This window comes from Typopeltis vanoorti, chromosome 2, assembly GCF_054136105.1.
Source record: "Typopeltis vanoorti isolate ZY-2024b chromosome 2, IOZ_Tvanoo_1.0, whole genome shotgun sequence".
NCBI classification, from domain to species: Eukaryota; Metazoa; Arthropoda; class Arachnida; order Uropygi; family Thelyphonidae; genus Typopeltis; species Typopeltis vanoorti.
In genome coordinates, this window is record NC_143550.1 from 29,689,583 (window position 1) to 29,716,069 (window position 26,487).

General features: G+C 35.0%; 1 protein-coding gene across 1 annotated transcript in view; it reads left to right on the forward strand.

Annotated features, from left to right (window-relative positions):
• Positions 1-26,487, forward strand: part of LOC150108900 (chromatin remodeling protein domino-like) — a 731,915-nt gene that overhangs the window by 667,416 nt on the left and 38,012 nt on the right. The window contains exons 44-45 of the mRNA XM_090410792.1: positions 14,587-14,820; positions 20,212-20,379. Coding sequence (XP_090266918.1) covers positions 14,587-14,820; positions 20,212-20,379 — 402 coding nt within the window. The remainder of the gene's footprint in view (positions 1-14,586; positions 14,821-20,211; positions 20,380-26,487) is intronic.

Consider the following 26,487-nt stretch of genomic DNA (forward strand, 5'->3'; position numbering starts at 1 on the left):
AAGGCTATCATATCTATTTTGTGAAAAGACAAAAGCTTTTTTTTTTTTTTTTTTTTCACTCTGTGAGAAGGAGTTAAACATGTAGAATGTACAATGTAGGTTCCAAAAGTTTCTGGCCTGACAAATGAAATTCACCAATTTAAAACCACCATGCATGAGAGATAGCACCATCCATTGGGAGGTTAGTGTATGAGTTTCAACTCTACCTGCATCATTCAGTTAGAAGCACTCGTTTGACTAACACGTGGCATGCTAAGTGGCCTTAATATTAAAAATTGAGTACCACTCTGTAATAAAGTTTTTCACTAACGAAGGGTTTTCTCCAAGTGTTATCAAACAGCAATTGGATGATGTTTATGGGGAAGCTTCTCTTTCATATTCCACCATGAAGGAATGGGCTGGTCAGTTTCACTTCCACAGGCTGACCATCCTCATGATGGTCAGCCTGTGGAAGTGATGACTGAGGAAAATGTCTCTCTTGTTGAGGAGGAACTGCTCAATGACCGACGACTGAAGCTCAAAGAAATCTCAGGAAGTTTGGGGCTTTCTATAACAACTGTCTTTTGCATCATTCATGAAAAGCTTCACATGACGAATGTCAGTGCAAGGTAGGTGCTCTGACTTCTCTCTTCAATTCAGAAGGAGCATCATGTGACCTGTTCCCACAAGTTTTTAGAGCTTTGCCAAGGGAATCAGAATGAAGTGCTGGAAGCCATTGTCACCTGGGATGAAAACATGGTCCTTTATTATGATCTTCTTTCCAAAAGGGAATCCATTGAGTGGTGCAAACCAGGCAAAGCACTGCTGATAAAAGCCTAGGTCACTTAGTCCACCAAGAAGATTCATAGCAACAATCTTTTGGGATTGCCGGGGAATTCTCTTGATTGACTTCAAGGAAAGAAATACCACTGTGAATGCAGAATATTATGCTTCACTCCTGCACAAACTGCACGATGCCGTAAAGGAGAAGAGACAAGGAATGCTGAGTCATGGTATTCACCTGCTTCACAACAATGCTCCAATCTCCTGGAAGCTACAGTCCCTCACTGAAGCCTTTGCAACAATAGCTGTATGAAAAGGCTTCAGTGAAGGACTGTAGCTTCCAGGAGATTGAGCACCCACCCTACAGCCCAGTTCTAGCACCCAGCCCAGTGACTACCTCTTCTCGAAACTGAAGAAAGACCGTCTAGGATGAAGTTGGAAGTTTCTAGGATGAAATTTTGCAAATTTCATCCTAGAAACTTTCAACAAATTTTACAATGAGGTAAAAGATGCTGTTTTAGACCATGTAGACAAAAATATAGACTATTTTTTCAAGGACATAGAAATGTTAATTCAAAGATATGAAAAGTGTGTTGAACTAAAGGAAGATTATGTTGAAAAGTGACACAGTTGTTTTCTTCTATCACCTCTAAACGTTAGTCAGGCCCGAAATTTATGGAACCATTCTCATATTTTATGTTTGCTGAAGTCTGTGTGGTATTGTTGTTGTTATTATTATTATTATTATTTGACACCTCCAGGGAGTCCAAAGACTCATCGAGGGAGAGTGTGCCAATAGCATCGAACAGTTGGCCCCTTCCAACTACTAACCGCGCTCAAACTTACTTAACTGAGCCATTAGTAGCAGAGGCTCTACCAATCGATCAACCTTTGCCGGCCAGTTATATTCTGTTTAATCCTGTGCAGAGGGGAATGCCTAATGTACTTTATCCTTTGACATCTTCAGCAGTGTATTTGCTTCAGATGCAGATTGGCATACTGAAGTTATTCACAGTATGGAATAACTCACAGTTATTCCATACTGTGGAATAACTGTGAATATCGATCTTGCTATCATTATAGCAAGTCATGGCTTAGACTCCATATTGAATATCTCTCCTTCACACAAGCTTAAATGGAAGAAAGCAATGTTATTACACAGAACAGATGTTGGACATTTAATGGAATGAAAAGCACAAGGAATGAATTAAACATTAGTTTAATGCCAAAGTTACAACCTAGGTTGCCTGCTAGTACCTGTAGAAGGTGCTCTTCCTAGCTAGGTCTCTAGACTTTAATCTACAACAAGTCCAAGTTTACTTTGTGTTGCTAGTATTTTGATTACAGTATTTACAGAGACATCTTTGAGGTATAGTATAAATTGGAACAAACACACAAGTAACACAAAGTAAAACTGGACTTGTAGATTAATGTGTAGAGATCTAGCTAGGAAAGGCACTCTTTGTGAGTACAGGAAACCTAAGTTGTAAATTCTGGATGCCAAAGAATTACTGGTTTCCTTATTTCAGGAGTTTAACACCACCATACCTAATTCAATTAGGTTAGACAGCTGTGGGTTTAAAAAAAAAAAAAAAACACATTTGTTTGGGTTTTTTTTAACAAAAGAAACACATTTGCTTTTGCTGTAATGAAACATTAGTTTTTAATTTGATTCTGTGGATGGTATCCAATGCATAGTCTGCAAAACCTGACTGGCCATTGTAATGATTGCAGATGTATTTTTTATGTTCTACATAAATGTTGGCTGATCTTCTAGTCTGCCCATAGTAGGCCAACTTGCACAAACAGGGAATCATATACACACCAGGAACTGAAAAAAGGAGGCACTGCTCCTTAAGGGAATAGATAAGGGTAGTTAGTTTCAAGTGGATGAAGGAAATGTCAAGATTTTATATTATGAAAATCTGGATAGATATTTTTTCTGATGTCTCAAATGAAAGATATAGTGGTCGCATTACTATGATTGTATCGAGCAGGAAGGATTGGGGAAAAGATTAAGTTTACTAATTATTTTGGAAATGTAATTAGTAGATAAAAAGAGGTGGTGTGTAGTGTGAGTGAGAAATGTCTGATTGGTAGAGAAGGTGATGGCTGTATTAGTTTAGAGTTATAATAATACCATAGTACTTGGGGTGTGGGGATGATAACCAGAAAGTTTATGAATATAGCTGCCCATGTGAGTAGGTTTTCTGTATACTGTAAAAGAAAGGTTACTGTTTGGTAGATGTGTTAGTAAGCTGTCTTAATATAAATGTGTTATCGGAAAGGCAAGACTATTTGATCTTTTTTATTTTATTTTATTTTTTTTACTATAAATGTGAAGGAAAAATGTGCATAAGCACATTTTTCCTTCACCTTTATATCTCAATTTCCATGAGGGCAAATTGAGAACACATGCCTTAAACAAATAGAAGTGGGAAGTTGCATCATCAGCATGCTTTTCAAAATTCTCCATGTAAAAATTGGCAAGGGAGCGAGAGAGACAGGAGAACACATTGCAGTATCCTATCTTTTGTTTATTTGTTTGTTTTGTTCTTCCAAGAAAAGTAACCTGCATGGATCAGTGAGGAAGTAGGAGATTTTGCTTATTGTTTGAATAATTTGTAATAAAGAGATTAAGTCTCAGCTCTAGTAGAGTTCCAAGGGGAAAGAGGGCAAAATAATTCCATTACATAAGGAAGGTTTTAAGACTGCAGTGACAAATTATACACCAATCAGTATCTCAGGAGCAGTGATAAAAGTACAGGAAAATTGGTTAAAAAGAGAATTCAAGATTGGGGGGGGGGGGGGGTAATAAGAATATGATGCTCTGTGAGTGGCAATATGGCTTTGTGAAGGGTTGGTCATGCCTTAGTAATTTACTAACTTTTTACAATAGAGAAACAGCTGGGGGTTGGATGAAGGAAATAGTTACACAATGATACTGACAGAATACCACAACTGTGTTACACAAATTAAAACCAATGGGAATTGATTTAACAAGATGTTGCCAGCCTGGTTGGCCAAGTGGTTAGCTTATCCACTCTCCAGCCAAAAGGCTGTGGGTTCGAATCCCGCTGTGGCATGGCTGTTTGTGATTGTCTGTAAAAATACTAGTGTTGGTCAGTAGATGGCATCGGTGTGGATAATGCAGTGTGCTTTAGTTGGTGGAGATGGAGAGTTGTAGAGTAGGTTGTACCCTCCCTCGATGAGTCTTTGGACTCCATGGAGGTGTCACGTAATAATAATAATAACACTGGTTATGTGGCTAAGACAGTGACTGCTGAAAAACAGGTGACTAGTGGTGTGCTGCTAAGTTCTGTGCTGGGATCATTACTGTTTAATTTGTACATAAATGATATAGGAAATAACCTTTCATGTTATTTCCTATATCATTAATGTGGAAAAATGTAAAGTTATGCATTTTCAGATAAATAGATTACAATTTGTGTAATCTATTTATCCTAGAGTACAGTTCCACATTGATGGAACTGTACTCTAGGAAATAGATGAAGCTAGGGATTTAAAGGTGGTGGTAGTAAACAGAGAGCTGAAGTTTAGAGAACAGATCGCTATGGTTGTTAAAGTAGCTCATAAGATTACTTGGCTGTTGAAGAGCACACCACTAAGTACAGATGAGGAAGTTGAAAGTTTTTTCATTTGGTTATACTATAAATTAAAAATGCCAAGAAATTATATTCTTGGCTTCATCCTTTATCCAAGTGTAAGCAAACAAAGTTTGCACATGAAGTCAACTTCATGTACTAAAGATATATAATGCAATACACATAAGGGTATGTGCATTGTATTATGGGATACTAAGGCAGTTGGTGTGAAGTCATTAGCCTCTATATACAAATATCCCAGTCGCAAATTGACATCACATGAATCTTTGTTTGCTTACACTTGCATAAAAGATGAAGCCAACAATATAATTTCTTGGTATCTTTAATTTATAGATAAGGAAGTTGTTATTTTTCTTTATTGAGCTTTGATATATCTACATCTGGATTTCTGTGCTCAAGTCTAGTCCGGGGGGGGGGGGGGGGGGTCTTAGAGAGGATTCAAAGGAGCAACCAAGATGGTAAGTGATCTGTGGAATGTTCTCTATGAGAATAGATTGAAGGTGTGTGGACTACAGAAGTTGGTTGATAGGTGAAAAAGAGGAGGTATGATATAAGCATTTAGGTTACTTAAAGGGATTTTATAGGATTGATGCAGGGGAAATGTTTCAGCTCTTGGTTAAGGGGGGGGGGGGGGCAGAACAAGACGTCATCCCTGGAAGTTCAGTAAAAGTGTGGTTAGTAGGTATATGAGGATTAGATTTTTCACTTGGAGAATGGTGAATGAATGGAATGGGTTGCCAGAGTCAGTTGTTAGCTCTTTGTCTGTTGAAGGGTTCAAGAAGAGGTATTACAGATTGTGTGGATAGTTTGGTCTCTTGGAATGAGTTTTCAAACTCCATGGAGGTACCTGGTCAATAGTAATAATAATAATATATCCAAGGGGAATGGGAACTAAAGGATTTAAGTTTTTTGGTAATTTTTGGAGGCCAATAAGTTACTTTTTTTGAGTAACTTTTTTAATACTTTAATCTTAGAGTTGGTGAGATCATAATCTGAAGGAATATAAGTAGTGCCATTGCTAAGCATGCCATTACTTTGTGGTGTGGTGGGGGGGGGAGGTAAAGCTCACATAAGGATGTTGGCAGTGTGGCGCCTAATATTGTTAACTGTATCCAGAGTCAAGTTGTGGATGCCATATTCTATGTTATACGTAAAGTGTAATGATTGTACTTGTCTGAGTACTACAGGAAAGTTTTGGCCAAGGCTAAGGATGCTGATAGGTGATGACATCACGAAGAGGCTAATCTTAAGGTTGGGATCTGGAATTAGAATCTCTGTTAACAGAAACAATAGACACTGTTTCTGTAATGTTATGTTGTGGCATATAGAATGAATCTCTCATTGCTCTACTTAATTAAAGCAATGAGAGATTCAAAGAAATATGAGTACTTCTGTCAGAGTTTGTGTTTACAGTATTCCTTCATTTCTTTTTAAGATTACAGATTAGGATTCAGAGTTTCTAAACACTTTCGAATTACCTATGCTAAGTTCATTACAAAAAAAAAAAATTATTGATCTTCACCCCTGAAGCTTGATTTTTCTACAGTCTGACTGCACAAACATCTTCCTTGGGAATTTAATGTTTACGACTCGTTGATAAGTATAAGGATAATAGCTTTATGTTTGATGTCTACTGAAAGCTAATCCATATTGGTCATTACCTTACCTCCATTCATCTTCTCTGCACCACCCTTCACAAAAAATTGGAATCATTCATGACCTAAAAACATGCTACTCCAATCTTAAAACATGATGAAAAGATAAATGAAGAACTACTACTCCAACTCTCAACGAATATCCAAAGAAACTCATCCAAAAATTACTTTTCTCTAATTCCACTCTGCAGCAAAATCCTTATATGCACTACACAGACTCTGTTTCTTCCCTTACATCAGTAAATTTTCAATTAATATCACTAATCCCCTGATATCAGAGTGGCTTACAAACTTATTCTTATACTGAGCTCCTAAAGACAATAACTCCTACAGGCACATTCAAGAGTTTACCAAATTCCCCTGCTTACAAATAAGCAGGGGGACCTTGACCTTTCATATATAGGTCAGATTTCTAGAAGTTTTGAGATAGATAAAAATGAACATCTTGGAGTCATTGTTCATAACGGAAAAGATAACTCTAGTCTATCTTATCACTATTCTCACAAATATCATGACACCAGTTGGAATGAGAACTTTATGCTCTACTTAGAAGACAATTTCATTTCTCATTGGATAAAAGATTCAAATATGATCATTTTATTTCATGGCACTCTCAATAAGAACCAAAGACTGATCCTGTATGACATTTGGAAATCTTTCATTAGATCCCTTCAGATGCCTAATTTCAACTTTTCAGCAAACAATGCTGAATAGCAATTAACTCAAGCAACCGCCACTGTTCTCCACATGTTTCCAGCACTGGCCCGAGCAAATTTTTGAGCGTGGGCAAGATTTTTTTTTTTTTCCGCTCTTCGGTCGAAATTGTATATGTATATATAAAAATTATATATATATATATATATATAGTGAATAAATAAATAAAATATTTTTGTGTTTATTATATAATGAGTACATAATTTTAACACAATTTGTAATTATTTTTAAAAAAAAGAAACCTTTCTAGCCTTAATTTCGGCAAAAGACTTTACTACTACTTCTAGATCTAATGCCTCGGCTATGTCACTTTCAATAGATAAAGTGGATAAGCCATCTGATCTCTCTTGGGACATTGTGAACCTCAAATGATTTTTAATAAGTCTTAATTTAGAAAAACTGCACTCCGCACTTGCAACTGTAGTTTGGATTGTTAAAAGAATTCGTAGTGACTTATGCAGTTATTTGCACAAATATAATTTAATACTTCTTTGGGAGAATAATTATTTGATATCCTCCGAGACAATATTTTTAATTCATCTAATAACTCTATTGTTGAAATATCTTTTTGATCACCATCAGACAGAACAATTTCTAAGTTGAAACAAGCTTTTTTTACTGTATCATTATAAAATTTTAAGTTACCAATGTTAAAGAGAAACCCAAAAATTGATTCATACTTATTTAGCTGTTCAAATCTCTCAGTTATAGTTCAAATCTCTCAGAAAAAGAATATCTTGGTTTGACGTTGTCAAACCAAGATATTCTTTTTTCTTCCTCTAGCTCCTTTGCCATCAATATTTCCTACCATAATAGTTTGTAGAAATTGTTATTTGCTGTTTCTCATGATGTGGCCAATGAATAATTTATTTAAAAAATCATTACTAAGATAAATCACATATTTAACTACAAACTTACCTTCATAAATGAGGTAATGAAATTCATTCAGCAAGCTAATAATATAATACACATTAATACAGGGATAGCGAACTGGCATGTAAGAAAATTTTGTGGATATGTGAACAATTTATGATAGTAATAATTATTATTATTATAAAAACCTCCATGGAGTCGAAGACTCATCGTGGGAGGTCCACTATTATATACATAATTTATCATACCGTGCCTTAAATATATTTACTGTCTCTGCACTCATCACACTCTTGGGCAATGCATTTCAATCACTCACCACTCTCCTTGCAAAAAACCTGCTCCTCACTCCCTTGTTCACACCTTGCTCACACAAATTCCAAATCTCCTTATATCGCTTGTTGCTTTCTTTACTTGCTCTTCCTTTTCTCTTTTCCTTTGAGAAAAGCAGCTCCCGATAACTCTTTCAAATTACTGATCTAAATGACAATAAATTTCATATTTGTAAATTATTCTTTTTCTATTAATTTTGAGTTTATTTATTTATTATTTTTGAGAGTTTTAAAACAATTAAATCTTATTTTTAAAAAATCGATTTAAAACAGTTGCCTTCTATGGATTTTTAATATAAATAATTAATTTATACAATAATTTGAAAATTTTATAATTAAAAGTAAACTATAATTATTGAGGGCAATGTAAGATGTAAAGTATGCTGCCCAACGAGCGATTTTGGCATTTTAGCAAAATGCACCTCTGATTAATATGTTTATAATTCTCGTAGACAAGCTTATATGTTGGTTATGCATGACTAAATCACTTAAGGAATTGACAACGTATATAAGAATATAAATTAAATTACACTTTAATAAATATTTCCGATATTTTGGCAACGTCGCTTTGCCATCTTCAAAGGAACTTACAAAAAAGGCACATGCACGTAGGCACTACAACACAGTAGCTGAGAATGAAGTTAGGAAGCTATTGTTCTCCTGAAAGTCTTGATGGTGTCCCCTAGCGGGCTATGTAGGTGTTCTTGGCCATTTGGGCTGAAGGTCTGCTGATGTAAGCCTCTCAAATTTGGGGCAGTCTCATGCAACCAAATTTGTTGAGGTTTGGAGAGTTTCTTAGGGCTGAGATTGATTCCATGAATAGTCTTTCGAATTTGAACTTGCTACAGTATATTATTGTAGCTTTCTTCCACCGTATTCTGTGACGTGTATCCAGAGCATGGTCTGCAAGACCCGAGTGGCTGTACTTGTGAAACCGGATGTAGTCCTTGTGTTCCGAAATTCTGATATTCGCTGTCCTGCCTGTTCGGCCAAAGTAAGACAGTTTATAGCTGCAAGGGACCTGGTGCACACCAGGTAGGTCTAGGGGAAGTGGTTGGTCTTTAAAATTGGCATCCCTTATCTGCTCCACTAAAGACCAACCACTTCCCCTAGACCTACCTGTTGTATACCAGGTCCCTTGCAGCTGTAAACTGTCTTACTTTGGCCAGACAGGCAGGACAGTGAATATCAGAATTTCAGAACACAAGGGCTACATCCGGTTTCACAAGAACAACTACATAGCCCACTAGGGGGCACCATCAGGACTTTTAGGAGAACAATAGCTTCCTCACTTCATTCTCAGTTATGTCGTGCCTACGTGCATGTGCCTTTTTTGTAAGTTCCTTTTGAAGATGGCAACATGACTTTGCCGAAATATCGGAAATATTTATTAAAGTGTAATTTAATTTATATTCTTATATATGTTGTCAATTCCTTAAGTGATTTAGTAATATGTTTATAATTTATAAATTATTATCTTTAAAATTTTATTTCTTTATCAAAAATTGTCCAAAGTCACTTAAACACAGAATACAAAATACACTCAATATGTTTCACATTCAAAATTGAAATGACGCTGGAAAAAAAATGTAAGAGGTGCATACCATATCACGCTGTTTCATCTCTCCAAATTCGAAGTGGAATTTAAGAAACCGAACTGCCTAATATACACTTATGTTTCAGGCTAAATATTTGGACAGATCAGTGTTTCTGAAACTTCAGATATCCTTGTACCCCTTCTCTAATTTTCATTATTACCAAGTACCTTATCAAAATAATAATAATTAATAAATAAAAATATATTTCATTGTAAATGTCTGTTTTAAAAAAAAAGAATTATTTTTAATAGAACAAAATTTATAAAGATACTATACATTTTTACTTAATATAAATAATTTATCATCAATGAGAGGAGTGAAATTCCTATTTCTATATCTGCTATATTGCTCTCTTTTGTGCGTTTTATAAATGCAGTCTTTAAGCAATGATCCATACTTAAGAATTTGAAAGCTAAAAAAATTAACATATTTGCTCGAATATAACTCTCACTTTTTTCCTAAAATTAAAGCTAAAAAATTGTGGTGTGAGATATATGTGGGGATTTTCGGAAACTAAAGTTTTCAGGAAAAAAAAATTGAAAATGGGTATGACTTACCAAGAATCTTCTATTCTCCATCACTTCTGTCCTCGGGAGCAGTTTCCTTGTGTGCAATGTCAAAGTTATCTACCCAAATAGAGTCATCTTCTTTCCCATTATATCAAGCAAAAATTACCAGTAATTTAAGACTTGAGATACGTAATGAACAATCCTGGACAAATTACTAATAAGAAGTGAAAGATGTGTGCGATTGTAGGCCAGTAGAGAAAGAGCAGCTATTAAGAAGTGCATATGATTGGTGCGGTATTAACAAAAAATCACGCGACCCAAACAAAAAACAAGCTGACAATTGAATGGAAATGCTAATTCTCTTAAACCAATTTTCGTAATATCTGAAATACATTCACTATATATTTCTTAGTTTTAAGACGTTCATGATGGGGGAGGTAGTGTCAAGCAAAACCATATGTTGCACCGGCAACATGTGGTTTTGCTTGAGTCTATACAGCAGTTTCTATTGGAGGGGGAGATGTGATTCATTAGTTAGTTATTATATTCCCAGTTGTCTCTAATTGCACTATTTGTTGAGAAATATATTACACAGGCTGCAGATATTTGTGAACTTATTCAGTGACATGATAAAACTAATTGTTTTTCATGTTTCTGCAGTATAGTTGCTGTTGTGGAGGGCGTATTGTTTACTGCAGGGAGCGAGTTATAGCTCCAATGTGAAAGTCAGAGCGTTAGTGACTTGCAATTTGAGTAGGAGAATTCATGCATAATATAATTTAATATATATATATATATATATATATTTTTTTTTTTTTTTTAATTATATATATATATATATATATATATATATATAGCCTATAAAAGTTTATGAAATTCACATCGTATGGCACTTTATGGGTTGTTTCCTTAAGTATCTAATAAATGGGTTCTAAAATGTTTAGTTTTAGTATATATGACTATAATTTTTTTATTAATAAAATATAATAAACACATATTTAACTGTCAATGGGAAATGGCGCTTTTTTATTTTGGTATGCTAAACGCTGTATTTTTTTAAAATATCTTGTTGCCTTAATACGGCTGAACGAGCTCCCTTATTAAGCAGCGCCGTGAGGCCAACTGCCTCTATGCTACACCCTGTTGACGGTACTGGTCCCAAGGATTATCTAAATAAAAATAATTATTTGGAGCTGATATAATTAGAATAAAATATAATTATCTTTATAAATATGTATATATAAATTTAATAAATTTTAAGTAAATCATATATCCAATTTAATTTTTTTTTTTTTTAATTTTTTCTGCCTCTAGTATAATTGTAAAATAAACTCTGTAAGTTTTCCACCCCCTGCCTTGTGCCAGGCCTGCATGTTTCCATTATTTATACTGTAACAGTTCTTACAAACTAACCTAACATTTATATTTTGTGTTCACCCTGATGAAGCCATACATTTTTGGTGGAAACTGGTTGGTTTATTTATATATTGTATTACTACAAGTAAAAAAACAGTTTTCAGTGTTGGTCTTCTGTGTGTTCAGTTGTCACTAAATTTCTTATTATTAATTTGAACTAATGATGGTCCTTCCACAGTTGACAGAGAAGGTGGTTCCTGTTTTTCTGGAACTTTTAGCTTATTTCTAGTTAATATTATCAAGCACTTTTTGTGATTTCACCAAGTATAGTTTGTTTGAAAGTGTCCTCTTTGCCAGACTGAAATGGAAATATGACACTCTTCTTTATTTGCTCTCCTGATAAATTCTAATGGTGCTCCTGCTATTTCTCTGAACTTTTTTTGAGTAGGAAGGAAAATAGGTAGCAGTGTGGTGTTCAGAACTTTAGCTTTTCTAGCAGCAATTGGGGTACTGACTAGCAATATATCCAATATCTACATAGAACAACCTTGGAGTAGTTCCTGCCCAAGTAGTCATATGAGCTGCAGTGCAGGCACAGTCTCTGTATCTCTAGATAGTTTACCATAACTCAGGTTGTAGTCATGTTGACAAAATTTGGTATAGACATCTTCATGTCTGTTGTGAAGGTAACATCACAACAAAAATTAGATATAATCAAAACTTGATAAATAAAGCTTTAATCATTCTAAAAAATGATGACATCAAACTAAAACAAGAACTTCAAATCCTATTTCATCAGTTCTTCCAAAATGGATACCCATAAAATGTACTAAAAAAACTTTTATTTTCTGACAAACCATCCTGTGATAACCCAAAAATTAATTACAAAGGCATAGTATCCATTCCATACATTGGCAACTCATCAAGAAAAATAGCCAAAATATTAAAGGAATCATCATCAGAACAGCCTTCAAACCAGTCATCACCTTACAAAGCTTTCTTTGCTTCCCTAAAGACAAAGTCCCATTTTATAAATGGGTCTATACAAGATTCCGAGCTTTTCTGGAAAGATATATGTAAGTCAGACTGGGAGAAGTTTCAAAATCTGCAACAAAAAACATATAGGCAATGTTGAAAACAAACGGGAAGAAAAAAGAGGACTTGTAGCACTTGTCCTCAAAGAACATCACACAGTAAACTGGCAAACATCCTCCATGCCCTATTTAGAAGAGAATTACTTCAACAGGTTGTTCAAGGAGTCCTCCGAGGTCTTTCACTCAAAAGAAACACAAAATAGAAATCAAGGAATGATCCTTCGTAACATCTGGAAGTCATTAATTAATATGTGTAACATTAAAGGTCTGTCCTATGCCAGCAATCACATACAGAGTTTACTCAACAATGGTGAGACTGCATGTTGCATGCCTACTATCATTCTAGTCTTTTCAACTTACAGATATTAACTGCTATTGGAAATCGTGTGATTTTTGTTATTTTTTTTATTTATGTTAAGCTACCTCCCGATGATGCTTTTAGCCATATAGTCAGTGAAACCTTAGAAGAAATACATCTAGTATAAATAAACATTTTTGACAAATTAAAAACCTGGCATTTATCAATTAAGATACTCTTTTTTTGTGTTTGCTGATTTTATCCCATTTTGAGAGTATCTGGATAAGGATTTCATTGCTACTTTCTGTATATTCTATTGGAAAAGTCTTAATTTTTACCGTTCTCACCTGGCTTACCAATTACAGGAATTACTGTGCTACCTTGGAATGTAAAACTCCTTTAATAGTTTATTGCTGAGTTTCCACATCTTTAACTACAACTGAATGTTTCTAAGAGCCTCCGTAGCTCAGTCGGTATAGATGAAGCCCTTTGGTTGGAAAGACCTGGGTTAGATTCCCATCCATGACAGGAACCTTAATCTGATCTCTTTTGACTAAAAGTGAGTTAGCTGGTCTCATATAGAGTTACTGGATTTTAAACTCAGAAACTTGCATTTTTTGTCCCCCGAACATGCAACCAGTCTCTTGAACACACACACACACGGATTTACAGCCGTGAATACTTACGACAATATGTGGAAGAAATAGGGTCCTCACCACATGTCGTAATGTCCATAGTTAACCATGAGTCACATCATGGTAATCAACATCCTAGATAGGAGATGATACTTGAATGAGATGGGAAATGTTTCCCTGTGCCATAAAGTGAAGGAGTATATGTTATTAGCTCCTACTATTTCTTTTAAAAACTTAGTCATGTGTATCATTTCTTCATAGCCTGGAGGCAGATTGGTACCTTTATCGCAGAAAAAAAAAAACATATAGTTATGGGGAAGGTGAGAAAGATAAACCTTTCAGTCTTACGACTGAAAATAAAAAATATCCTACGAATTTGCTCAGCTACAGCAAATCCTGTATGGCTGTGAAATGGCCATAAGAAATCCACATACAGATATTAATTGCACTACCAACAATTTATGAATTCTTGTTTGTTATGAGATACCAAGGCAACTGATGTGTCAACAGCTTCTATATACAAATAGCTTGGTTGTAAGATGCTTCAAGCTTTCTTTGCTTATGCTTGAATAAAGGATTAAAACAACGATATAATTTCTTGTGTAGTATAATTTACTTTCTCATGAAGCAGAAAAACTTTTCTACATATGTTGAAAAGACCTGGATTCAGATTCTATCTGGGACATATGGAACGTTTGCAGATTTTTTATGAGCTAAAGGTAAATTACCTTGTTTCATATGGAAGTGGCAGGGCATTTTACATCTAGAAACTCAGGTTTTTTCATTTTAAAAGATAGTGATATTATACCATCATTGTCTTAATGTTGTACCATATCCACCACTTCAGGATACATGTCAGAAATTTGATGATGAACTTAGGTATTTCATTCTGTAATACTTGCTTAGTAGCCAAAAGTACACACAATTAATAGACAAAATACTAGCCTCATAGCCTTTTAAATGAAATTATTCTCACCTATAGATGAGGATATATTTCATTGTATTTCTAATGGATGGAGAAGTAAAGTTTTAGGAAGGCATATTTAAAATTTTAATATATCTCCCATTTCAATCATATTAATTGAAATGGGAGACATTTTTGCCTCTACTTCAATGCTAAAATATTTTCTATTTTAGCTGACAACTGCTCAAATTTTGGCACAAGCTCAACTCCAGCAGCAGCAACAACAACAGCAACAACAACAGCAACAACAAATGCAGCAATCAATTACAGGAACAGTTCAGACACCAGTTGCCACTCTTGTAAAAACAGTTGCTGCTCCCACCACATTAGGAGGAACACCATCAGTTACCATTCCTATGTCTGCTGTGACTATGGCCGGAGTTAACATCAATGTTAGTTTGCCTCAGGTAATGCGTTAACATTGTTTATAGTTTCATTAACTGTTTATTATTTCTACGTTTCCATAGATTACTAGCCTTGTTGCACATATTAGAAATTAGTAACTCGTTTCTAATATCTACAGTGGCAAAATAATATAATAAAAACAAAATTAGAAGTAAGTTTTTGTTTTATTCTGAATTATTAAAAATTTAAAACCATTCAAAGCTTTTTTTTTTATCAGTAATATTCATTATAAGGTAACAAGTAAACAAAAGTATATAAAATGTAAATCCCTTTAAACATCTTTACATAATTTGTCAGCAGATAAATTTTATTGGTAAGTCATGACTTATTTTTTACGGTATTAACAACACCACAAACACTTTTATCAACAAAGATGTTTTATTAACGCTAATATTTCGCTGATTTTCAACTCAGCATCATCAGAGCACAACACACATGTAAACGTGACAGTGAGTGAGTGAAACAATATAATTGCAAAAGACAAAAGATCTAAAGTCCTATTTTTGGCGTCCTCTAACGAAAAAAAAAAAAAAAAAACAGCAGTTATCCAGGAGTTTTTCTTAGGATAACCGTCTCCCAAATTTTTGGCAAATTAATGCAACCATATTTGTTAAGGTTGGGAGAATTCTCCAAAGCCATTGCTGACTCAAAAAATAATCTTTCAGATCTATAATGACTCCTAAATAGCACATTCGTTTTCCTCCATCTAATCCTGTGTGAAGGAGTGTCCAAAGCGTGGTCTGCCAGTCCCGACTTGCCATAGTAATAGTAGCGAATGTATCTTTCATGTTCTTCCAGGCGGATGTTCACTGATCTTCCTGTTTTCCCATAATAGGCCAAGTCACAGTCACATGGAACTTCATACACTCCTGGGTGTGCTAAAGGGTGAAGTTTATCCTTTGGCGAGCGGATCAGAGTTGCCAGCTTGCTGATCCGCTCGCCAAAGGATAAACTTCACCCTTTAGCACACCCAGGAGTGTATGAAGTTCCATGTGACTGTGACTTGGCCTATTATGGGAAAACAGGAAGATCAGTGAACATCCGCCTGGAAGAACATGAAAGATACATTCGCTACTATTACTATGGCAAGTCGGGACTGGCAGACCACGCTTTGGACACTCCTTCACACAGGATTAGATGGAGGAAAATGAATTTGCTATTAAGGAGTCATTATAGATCTGAAAGATTATTTTTTGAGTCAGCAATGGCTTTGGAGAATTCTCCCAACCTTAACAAATATGGTTGCATTAATTTGCCAAAAATTTGGGAGACGGTTATCCTAAGAAAAACTCCTGGATAACTGCTGTTTTTTTTTTTTTGTTTTTTTTCGTTAGAGGGCGCCAAAAATAGGACTTTAGATCTTTTGTCTTTTGCAATTATATTGTTTCACTCACTCACTGTCACGTTTACATGTGTGTTGTGCTCTGATGATGCTGAGTTGAAAATCAGCGAAATATTAGCGTTAATAAAACATCTTTGTTGATAAAAGTGTTTGTGGTGTTGTTAATACCGTAAAAAATAAGTCATGAATAACCATCAATGCCTAAGCTTATCTGTTAGATTTATTGGTAAGTGAATTATTAATTAGAATTAGAAATGATGTATGTAAACAGCATTATTTTGACACCATTTTAAACTGTGGTCAAAATTATATTCAATTGTAAAGTGAAGAGGCAATGAATATGAATTCACTGTTGGTGGAAAACCAGCAACACTCTTACACCTAATGTTAGTTTGTCTCAGGTAATTTGTTAACATTGTTTATAATTTTATTTATAGCTTTATGGATACCTAACCATGCCTCGTTACCATGAGGCATGGTTAGGTGTTGTTGATTGAAAAGTTTTGATCAAAGTTATTATTGATGGAAAGCAATGTTCAACAACAGCAAGAAAATGTAGTAGTGACAAAGTGTACTTTATATCATTGTAACTAAAATATGGTATTAGTGCAGAATAATGTAGATGTTTTCTGTATATTATGTTAAGTAGGTATCAGGTGAAAGAGAAGATTGTGCCACTGATAAACTTGCCTTGACTGCTATAACTAAACTGCTTGTTGTGCTGTTTTTGACATCTACCTGTTGTGATGTCATTTACCAATTGCAGTGATGGAAAATATAGAGTATTCTCTATTTCAATTTTTAGAATATTCTCTATTTCAAAGGAACAGTTAGAATGGACTGGAAATAATATTAAAAAAAGTGCTGTTAAAGATACCCTTAAAAATAAATAAACAAGGAAGTAATATTGGTTTTTGCTGTTATTGAAATTTCTTATAGATAAATTAGTTTGCATTTAGCAGTAAATGTGATGTGAACTTTTGCAACTGAAAATTGAAACAAATACCGCCATATAATGTTGTTGTTTTTTTTTTTTCCTCACAACTGTTAAATAGAAATACAGGAATGCTCCATCATAATTTTGTTATTCATTCATCATTAGAAAGTTAAAGCTTATAAGAATAATCATCAGCAGACACTAAATATATTTATGGTGAGATAAAGCTGAAGATATAAGAGATTACATAAAAAGTGAAAAATAAACATCGAGCATGACAAATATTATGCTCAGAAATGTGACAATCCTAAGAAAAATTTAGGATTTTTGTCAAAAAATCCTAAGTTTTCCTTAGGATTAAAACACTTAGGACTTGCTGACAATGCTTTGGAATTGTCAGCAAAAAACACCCACCACAGAATATGCTGGAAGAAGGCCACTCTATTACACCACAGCAAATACAAATATGAAAGGCTATTCCTCGAATCTGCCTCAGCCCTGAAAAACTTCCCAAACCTCAATAAATTTGGGTGCATGAGACAGCCCCAAATCTGGAAAGTACTAATCCTCAGATCTTCAGCCCAACAGCCAAAACTACCCAATTTAGCTCACTAGAGGGTGCCATTTAGGACTCTAAGCCCAGCCCTGGTTGCCTTTCTTCAGCCTCATTCGCCAAGCATTAGTGCCTGCATTCACATATCATTGTTTTTTGTAATCCCTGATGATGACAGTATAATGTTGCCAAAATATAGGAAAGTATTAATTAAAGTTTTTATAATTAATATTTTAGTATATGTTGTTATTTCCTGAAAAATGATAGTTATGAATAACCTCTACTTAAGTCAGGATGTAGAAGGGTTAGATATATATGAAGGTGGTGACTTAAAATAAAAGCTAAGGCAAATGGGGAGATGAATTTCATTGTCCAATGTGAGACCACTTCCCTGCTCATTGGAGGCCTGAAGTGGTTTGAAAAAATGTACTGTGTTTGATTTCTAGAGCACAATATCTAGATTGTGTAGAAAAAATAAATATAAAATAATAATAAAAATCATTTTATCTATCCTAGGTTCTAATGTACCATTATAAATTAACATTTCTGAGTGTGATTCACATAAAAAAAAAATCATAATATGGGTCACATTGTGAAAGAAAGAGACATCAAACCTGAGATGAAAATTGGAAATATTAACTGAGGTTTTTATTCTATGCAGATGATGTTATTTTCTTGAATTTGATTGAATATTACTTGAATTAGTTTTAGTGAAGGTGGCATGTTACATATATAAATAGCTAATAATAAATCAAATGGTATTGTCAAATCTGTTGAATAAATTTATACATAATATAAGAAAAATTACTTGAATGAACTAAACTAGCTATATACAAGACAGAGTTTAAACTTTAAAAGTTGAAAGTTTGCCGAGAAATAAGTTCTGAAGAAAACTAAATGATTGTATCAGTAGTAGATTTAAGAAGACAATAAAAATAAAATTATTTCTATAATTTTAAAAAAGACCAAGAGGAAAACAAAGAACAAGTTGGAATAGATACCATTACTTAAGATAGCAGCATCACATTGCAGTGTCCAAAGTGGATAATAAGATCCTGGACAGACAGGGTTGTGAGCAATAAATCCAGGAGGCCAAGGCTCAGTTTTTGCTTACAGCATAATAAGAAGTTTGAATTCTAGATGCACAGATTTGGTCACTTAAAGTTTTCTTGTGGATGAGGAAGTGATTGGAAAGGACCCAAAGTCAAATAACCAAGATTGTTGTGATAGGTCTATGGAATTCTCTCAGTGAGAATAAATTAATGGTTCATGGGTTAAAAAAATTAGTTGATATGCCAAAAAGAGGGGATATGAAAGAAATATGTAAATTACTTAAAAATGTTTATAGGATTGATGCAGAAGAATTTTTTCTATACATGACAAGAAGAGAGGTGACAAGGGAAGGTTTGTGAATGAGTGACATGGGTTGCCAGAGGTAGTCATTAGTATTTTCTCAGTGAATGAATTGGAGAAATATGATATATATCATGTAATAGTACACATCATATTTCTCTTTGTGGACCTTGCTTGACATTTCCAAGGCATTGGATATGGTTTGGCATTGAGGCTTCTCAGCAAATTATTATGTTATGGGCTGCCTACCACCCTTTGTAACTGGATTGCTACTCATCTCCTTGTTCATTGCATATTATGATGGAGTGTGTTCTTTGCTCAGATTTTCTGTTAATGCAAGTATTTCTTAGGGCTCTGTTATTTTGCTCTCACCCTCTTCCTCAGATACATAAAATGACCTACTCTCATTGATCTGAGACCAAACCATATTCACAGAATACTGCTCTCACATTTTTTGTGCTGCACCCTAAGACCTCTCAAAAAATTCTACATGCTGCTTCAGAAGAAGGTAGTTCTGCTAATTGACTATCTCTCTCTCACACAAAGACAGTCTGTATCTGCTTTGTGTCTCTTCTAAAAATATTTCCATATGCATTGCCACTGTTCAGCAGAACTGGCATCTATCAAGTCCCCCCCCCCATTTTTCTAAACCTACAATAACACAAGCAGCAGTTTCCCCACATCCTTTTACATTTGAATTATTGGCTCACTGAACTTGCTACCCCTACAACTGTCATTCCATTTGCCTTGGTTCTGTTGAACAGCCTTTCCCATGGAGTATTTCCTGAAGACTATGTTCATCAAAGAAGAAAAACAACAGATTATGTTTCTCTTAACCCTTACCTGCACATGGCATAGAAGCCTCTCATATGTGAAAGTGATATAAAAAAGATTAACAAGAAGAAGAATTTTAAATAAATTTTTTGATATTATTTCTCTCCATACTTTTGCTCTCCTTATATATTCGGTGTTATAATCAATGAGTTCATTAGATTATCTTTCTGTGATATTCTTTTGATTTCTAATAAGTTAGTTTATTGCTAGTATCAAGTATTATTCTGCTTGTGATTGCTGAAAATAATGAGGATAGCATAATGATTATTCACAGTAATATTCAAATATTCAAAGTAATCTTGACATTCATGCAATATTTTTTAAAACTTACTTTGAGTTTCCAATTTTAGATGAGTGCTATTTTTTCCACATAGGCTAAAACTTCCGGAACACCAACAAAAGGAACTACACCAACAGCTACTACTGTGACTCAACAACAGCTCCGACAATTACAGTTACAGCATCAGTTACTTCAACAACAGCGAAAAGTACAGTTGCAACAACAACAACAGAAAGTTGCATCATTAGCACAGGTTGCTAAAGTAAGATGTTTGGTGCAAATTTATGATTTCATTTCTTAGCTTTTATTGACTGTAGGTTCTTTAAAATTGTAATTAACTTTATAGAAATGCTGCTGAGTTTTAAAAAATATCACATTACAAAGTACTGCTAATAATCTTTTATTTTTATCATTTTCAAGTCTTTATGAATACTGCTGCATCATATTGGTCAGCAAATTTCTGGATTAGTAATGATTAAAAGATTTCCGATTTTGTATATACTTCATAAATATTTTAATGATTATTTTGTTGATTCTTTTATGTATTCCAACTTATGGCCTCTTTCATTTTTTGCCATTTTCTAACATATTTACTAATGACTTCCCTCCCAATCCTAAAAAAAAATTACTGTAATAATGGTGGACATTTATGCAGTGTGTGTGCATCATTAATGAGAAAAACATAAAAATAACATTCTTAAGGAAATTACAACGTAGAATAGAATACATTAAAATAAATTTTAATACAGTTCCAATATTTCGGCAACATAATGTTGCCATTATCACAGGAACTCAAATACAAGACACGTGCACGCAAGCACAATGCACAGTAAATGAGGAACGAAGCAGGACGCTATTCTTTCTCCTAAAAGTCCTGATGGTGCCCTCTCTAGCGGGCAATGTTGGTATTCTTGACCGATTGGGCTGAAGGTCTTCTGATGTAGGTTTCCCAAATTTGGTGCAGTCTCATGCAACCAAATTTGTTTAGGTTTGGATTGTTTCTTTGGGCTGAGGCTGATTCCATGAAAAGCCTTTCGTATTTGAATTTACTACGGTGTATTATTGTGGTTTTTTTCCACTGTATTCTATGGCGGGAATCCAGTGCATGGTCTGCAAGACTAGAGTGGCTGTATTGGTGAAACCGGATGTAGTCCTTGTGTTCTGAAATTCTGATATTGGCTGTTTGGCCAAAGTAGGACAGCTTACTGCAAGGGACTTGGTATACACCAGGTAGGTCTTGGGGTGGGGGGGGGGGTCTTTAGTGAAGCGGATAAGGAATGCCAATTTTTTATAAGATCTAACAAGAAGTTAAGGCATGTTTATTTAGGATTTTTGTAATTTTTTCCAAGTTGCCTCGGATATAGGGAATGGTGATGGATTTAGAGTAATCCTTGTTGCGGAGGGGGGGTTGTGGTTTATTGGTTTCAATATGTTTTGGATTTGGGGGGGGGGAAATAGCCATTGGCTGAAAAAGTGTTGAGAACGTGGTTTAGTTCTGTGGTTAGGGCATTGTCATTTGAACAGATAAGTTTAGCCCTGTTGTGTAGTGTCTTAATGACTCCATATTGTTGTGAGGAGGGGGGGGGGAATTGTTGGTGAATATATCTACCTGTATGGGTTTGTTTTCTATAAACTGAGAAAACCAAGGTTCCTTCAGCTAGCGGGTGACTAGTGTGTCTAAGAAAGGAAGGCAGTTGTTTTTTTCTTCTTCCAGGGTGAATTTGATTCTGGGGTGTTGGTTGTTTCTAAACAAAAAACCAACAAAAAAAATTGCAAAAATTCTAAATAAACATGACTTAACTTCTTGTTACAGACCTTATGAAAAATTGGCATCCCTTATCCGCTCCACTAAAGACCAACCCCCCCCCCCAGACCTACATGGTGTATACCAAGTCCCTTGCAACTGTAAGCTGTACTACTTTGGCCAGACAAGCAGGACAGCCAATATCAAAATTTCAGAACACAAGGACTGCATCCAGTTTCACCAATACAGCCACTCTGGTCTTGCAGACCATGTGCTGGATTCCTGATATAGAATACGGTGGAAAAAAGCCACGATAATACACCATAGTAAATTCAAATAAGAAAGGCTTTTTCATGGAATCAGCCTCAGCCCAAAGAAACAATCCAAACCTAAACAAATTTGGTTGCATGAGACTGCTCCAAATTTGGGAAACCTACATCAGAAGCCCTTCAGCCCAATCGCCCAAAAATACCAACATTGCCTGCTAGGGGGCACCATCAGGACTTTTAGGAGAAAGAATAGTGTCCTGCTTCGTTCCTCATTTACTGTGTGTTGTGCTTGCATGCACGTGTCTTGTATTTAAGTTCCTGCGATAATGGCAACGTGAAATTGCCGAAATATTGGAAGTGTATTAAAATTTATTTTAATGTATATTCTATTGTACATTGTAATTTCCTTAAGCTATTTAGTAAGGATGTATAACCAACGTCTAAGCCTTTCCACGAGAATAAAAATAACAATAAACACTTTTGGTAGTAATTACATATATGGCAAAGGTATGTCACTACTATGTGGAAGGAGTGCAAATTTGTGCAATTAATGGAATTGATGAATTTTCCTTCCTAGATTGACTTCTTAACTTTCTTGTTGGAAGATAATAATACATACCTACCATCTTCATCATTTCCTATGATTATGAACATAAGTAGACCAAATGCAATGTTGGCAAAGAGCATAAAACCAAAGATTGATGTGTTTTATAATTGAGAAAAAAATTGTGATGAAGTTTCAGTATGACAACATTTAAGATTCTCTTGTAAGAGGGATATTGAAAAGTGGTCCATAGTTTTGAAATCTTTAAGAATTCATTTCTGAACTCACTATTTTCATTAAACTAGAACATCAAGTTTTATGAGTTGTAATGCCTATTCCACTTTATCCTGTAAAATTCTGATCTCTCCATAATGGATATAGGGAATGGTTTATGCTTTTCTTTTGTCATGTCGATTGATCATTTGTTTGGCTGATGGAAAATGGGTAGACTTCTTAATTTAGTGGTGATGGAAGGTATCTTCAGATGTTTCTATTTTTGAAAACAGTAGTTTCTACTATTGTTTTCAAAATTTCTATAGAACCAACAATTACTACATTTTTAAGAAGATTTTTGATTTCTGTTTTTTTTTTTATTTCATCTTAGAAAAACCATATCAAAGAGCGATTATACTTGGTTATGAAAATCAGTTTCCATCATTATCATCATTAATTTCTTGATATATATACCCTCAAGGGGTGTACTATGAGAGTAGCACATGATTATGTTACATCATTAATAATGTCCTGTCAACAGTTTTCCTCCAAATTAATCTATCGTTACTGTCAGATCTTATATTTCTGTCTTCTAGGGCGCTGAGTAGTGTAGTATAGATATACTACACTAGTTAATTAGATTGTGTCAGTTTAAATTTTTGTGTTTATAATTATGAGTTTATTATGTTAATGAAATTGCATTGTGAGTAAAGTGCAATTATTATTATTTTTTAAATAATAGATTGTCTCTTACATATGTCATGAGTACGGTATATACACTTCTTGGAAAGAATTCAACGGACACCATAGTGTTAGGAACCACAAACAGCCATGGTGCCCATCTTAATAAGATGTAGAATCTCCTTTTGCTGCAGTCATAGCAGCAGTCCTGCAGGGCATACTTTCCACAAATGTTCAATAGCAATCAATCGGAATTTTGGATCATTCTTCCTGTAGGCATCTGATGAGGTCCTAGACTGTTGTGGGGCAGGCATCCCTTGACCTCACCTGATGTGCCAGTTCATTCCACAGATGTTCAATAGAGTTAAGATCAGGGCTCTGTGGAGGCCAGTCAAGTGTGGTGACGTTCATGTCCACAAACCTAGAAGTCACAGCAGCTGGCTTATGACACAGTGCATTATCTTTGCTGAAAGTAACAATGGTGATTTCTGTAGAAATGATGCAAAGTAGGAAGCATTGCATTGTCCAGAATGTTCAGATACCTCTAGGAGTTCAGTGTTCATGGCACTCCAAACAGAGGTACGAGGCCAAACCAGGAAAAATAGGACAATACCATCAAACTGCCACCTCTGAATTTCATAGTTTGGGTTATGCACTCTGGTAAGAGATGTTCACTGAGCATCCACCACACACACACCGTTCATATGCTTAGTGAGGAGTGTAGCATGATTCACCACTCAATAACACAGCTTACAAAGCTTCCATGTCCCACTATACACGCTCTTTGTATGTTGAAGACGATGCTACATTTTGGTTTAGTTAATGTGGACCTTGCATATTTTGGTCATACCATGGAAACCCATGTTGTGAGCCTTGGTTCTGAATGATTTTGTGTGCAGATTCATGTTCCAGTTGATGCTTGGAACTCTGCATTCAACATGTCAGCAATGAATGGCACTTTTTACATATTATTCTTCATAGCATCCTATGGTCACATTCAGTGAGTGCAGTTGGTTGTCCACTGCAGGTAGCACTTTCAGTTGACTCCCTGTGCTTCCATCTCGGTACGGTATCACTGATTGTTGTCATGCAACATGGCATCCTATCCCATTGTCTCTTGCAACCTTCATCAGTTCCCTTGTGGAACTGATGAAGGTTGATACCAATTTATACCAAGGTTCTTACCAATTTATGCTGGCTACAGACACGTGACTTATTACATGCCATGATGCACCTTGCCCATGGGGAGTGTTCCATTGACTTCTTTCCAAGCAGTGTATGTGTAAGGTTAATATTGAATTAAATGAATGTATTGATTTGATTAAAAATGTATATACTGGATATGATAACACTAATTTTTCTTGCTTCATGACTGAAACAAAACCGAAGTGTGATACATGCAAAGAGCATTCATGGAGCAAAATGAATATACTAAACTACTGTGAGAGAAAAAGAGGTGATTTTTGGAACTCATTAGCTGATATATATATGAAGTCTTTCATATAGAAAGAAAAATGTTTAACAGTTATCAATTGTTATGTTACAAAAATTATGTCAAAACAACTATTTAAGGAAGAAGATATGACAAGTTGAATTTTTAATGCCTGTTTGTTTTTTATTATTAAGAGAGAGACCTCCAGGGAGTCAGGGAACTCATTGAGGGAGGCCATGCTATTCACACTAGCTGTCATACCTGTTCTTGAATTCGTTCACACTACTTGCACACACACAGTATCCAACTGCAGTCTATTCCAATCATGCTCTACTCTATGAAAGAAAAATATAGCCCTGATTCCCTTCTTGAAAGCATTCATTCTCAACTTCCATGCCTTCATATCCTTTTCCCACCCTCCATAAAAATAAAAAATATCACCCCTCTTTCTCCTGTTTGCTAGTGTCTGAGCCTACAAATTCTCAATCTGTCTTCATAATCTATATTCCACAATCCTGATATCATTTTTGGCACTCTCCTTTGCAATCTCTCCACTGTATCAGAATCACCACAGAAACCAGGAGACCAGACCTGTGTGCAATAGTCCAAGTGAGTTCTTATCAAGGCCTTGTAAAGAGGCAAAATGACTTCCTTATCTTAATGTGTCAAGGTTTGTTTCAGCATTGCCATTATTCTCTGAGTTGTATTTACAATGTTTGCTATATAACCCCTTGAACTTCAACTTCCTATCTACTAAAACTCCCATTGAAATCACATGCCCACAATTCCAGCCTATTCAAATCATTCTGCAAGTACTGCATATCAGCAGCACTCCTGATTACCCTACCTATCTTTGCATCATCAGTAAATAGCTGTATATCACATGTCAAAACTTTCCCAATGTCATTAATGTGGAGATTGAATAACAATGGACTAAGGTCTGATCCTTGAGGCACACCACTGGTTACCTTGAATCTTGCAGATTCACACCTTCCATATACCTTCTTGGTATCTGTCGATCAGCCGTCTTCTTATCCATGCCAATAGTTTATAATCCAAACCCGTATTCTCCAATTTACACAATCTATTCCAGAATACAGTATACAGAATACAGAAAACTGTATTCTGACAGAATACAGTATTCCATGCTGTATTTTGTCAAAACCCTTAGCAAAATCCAAAAGTATCATGGTGTATCCATTCCCCCTTGTCTAACTCAATGGTAACATTATTATAGAACAGGTGTGGCCAAATTCCCAATATATGATAAGTGGTAACGTCACGGGCCGCACACTTTTAGACAGAACTTAAATAAAAATAAACTCTGCATTTTTTCAAGGCAATAGTTATATGTATTGAATTACTATATTTGTTAAATCATTTTACTACTGCGAGAACAATATAAAATACTTGATTGATTTAAATATAAGTTGTTACATTAAATTTAATTACATATTTCTGGTTTTTTTAAATGTAACACAACTTAA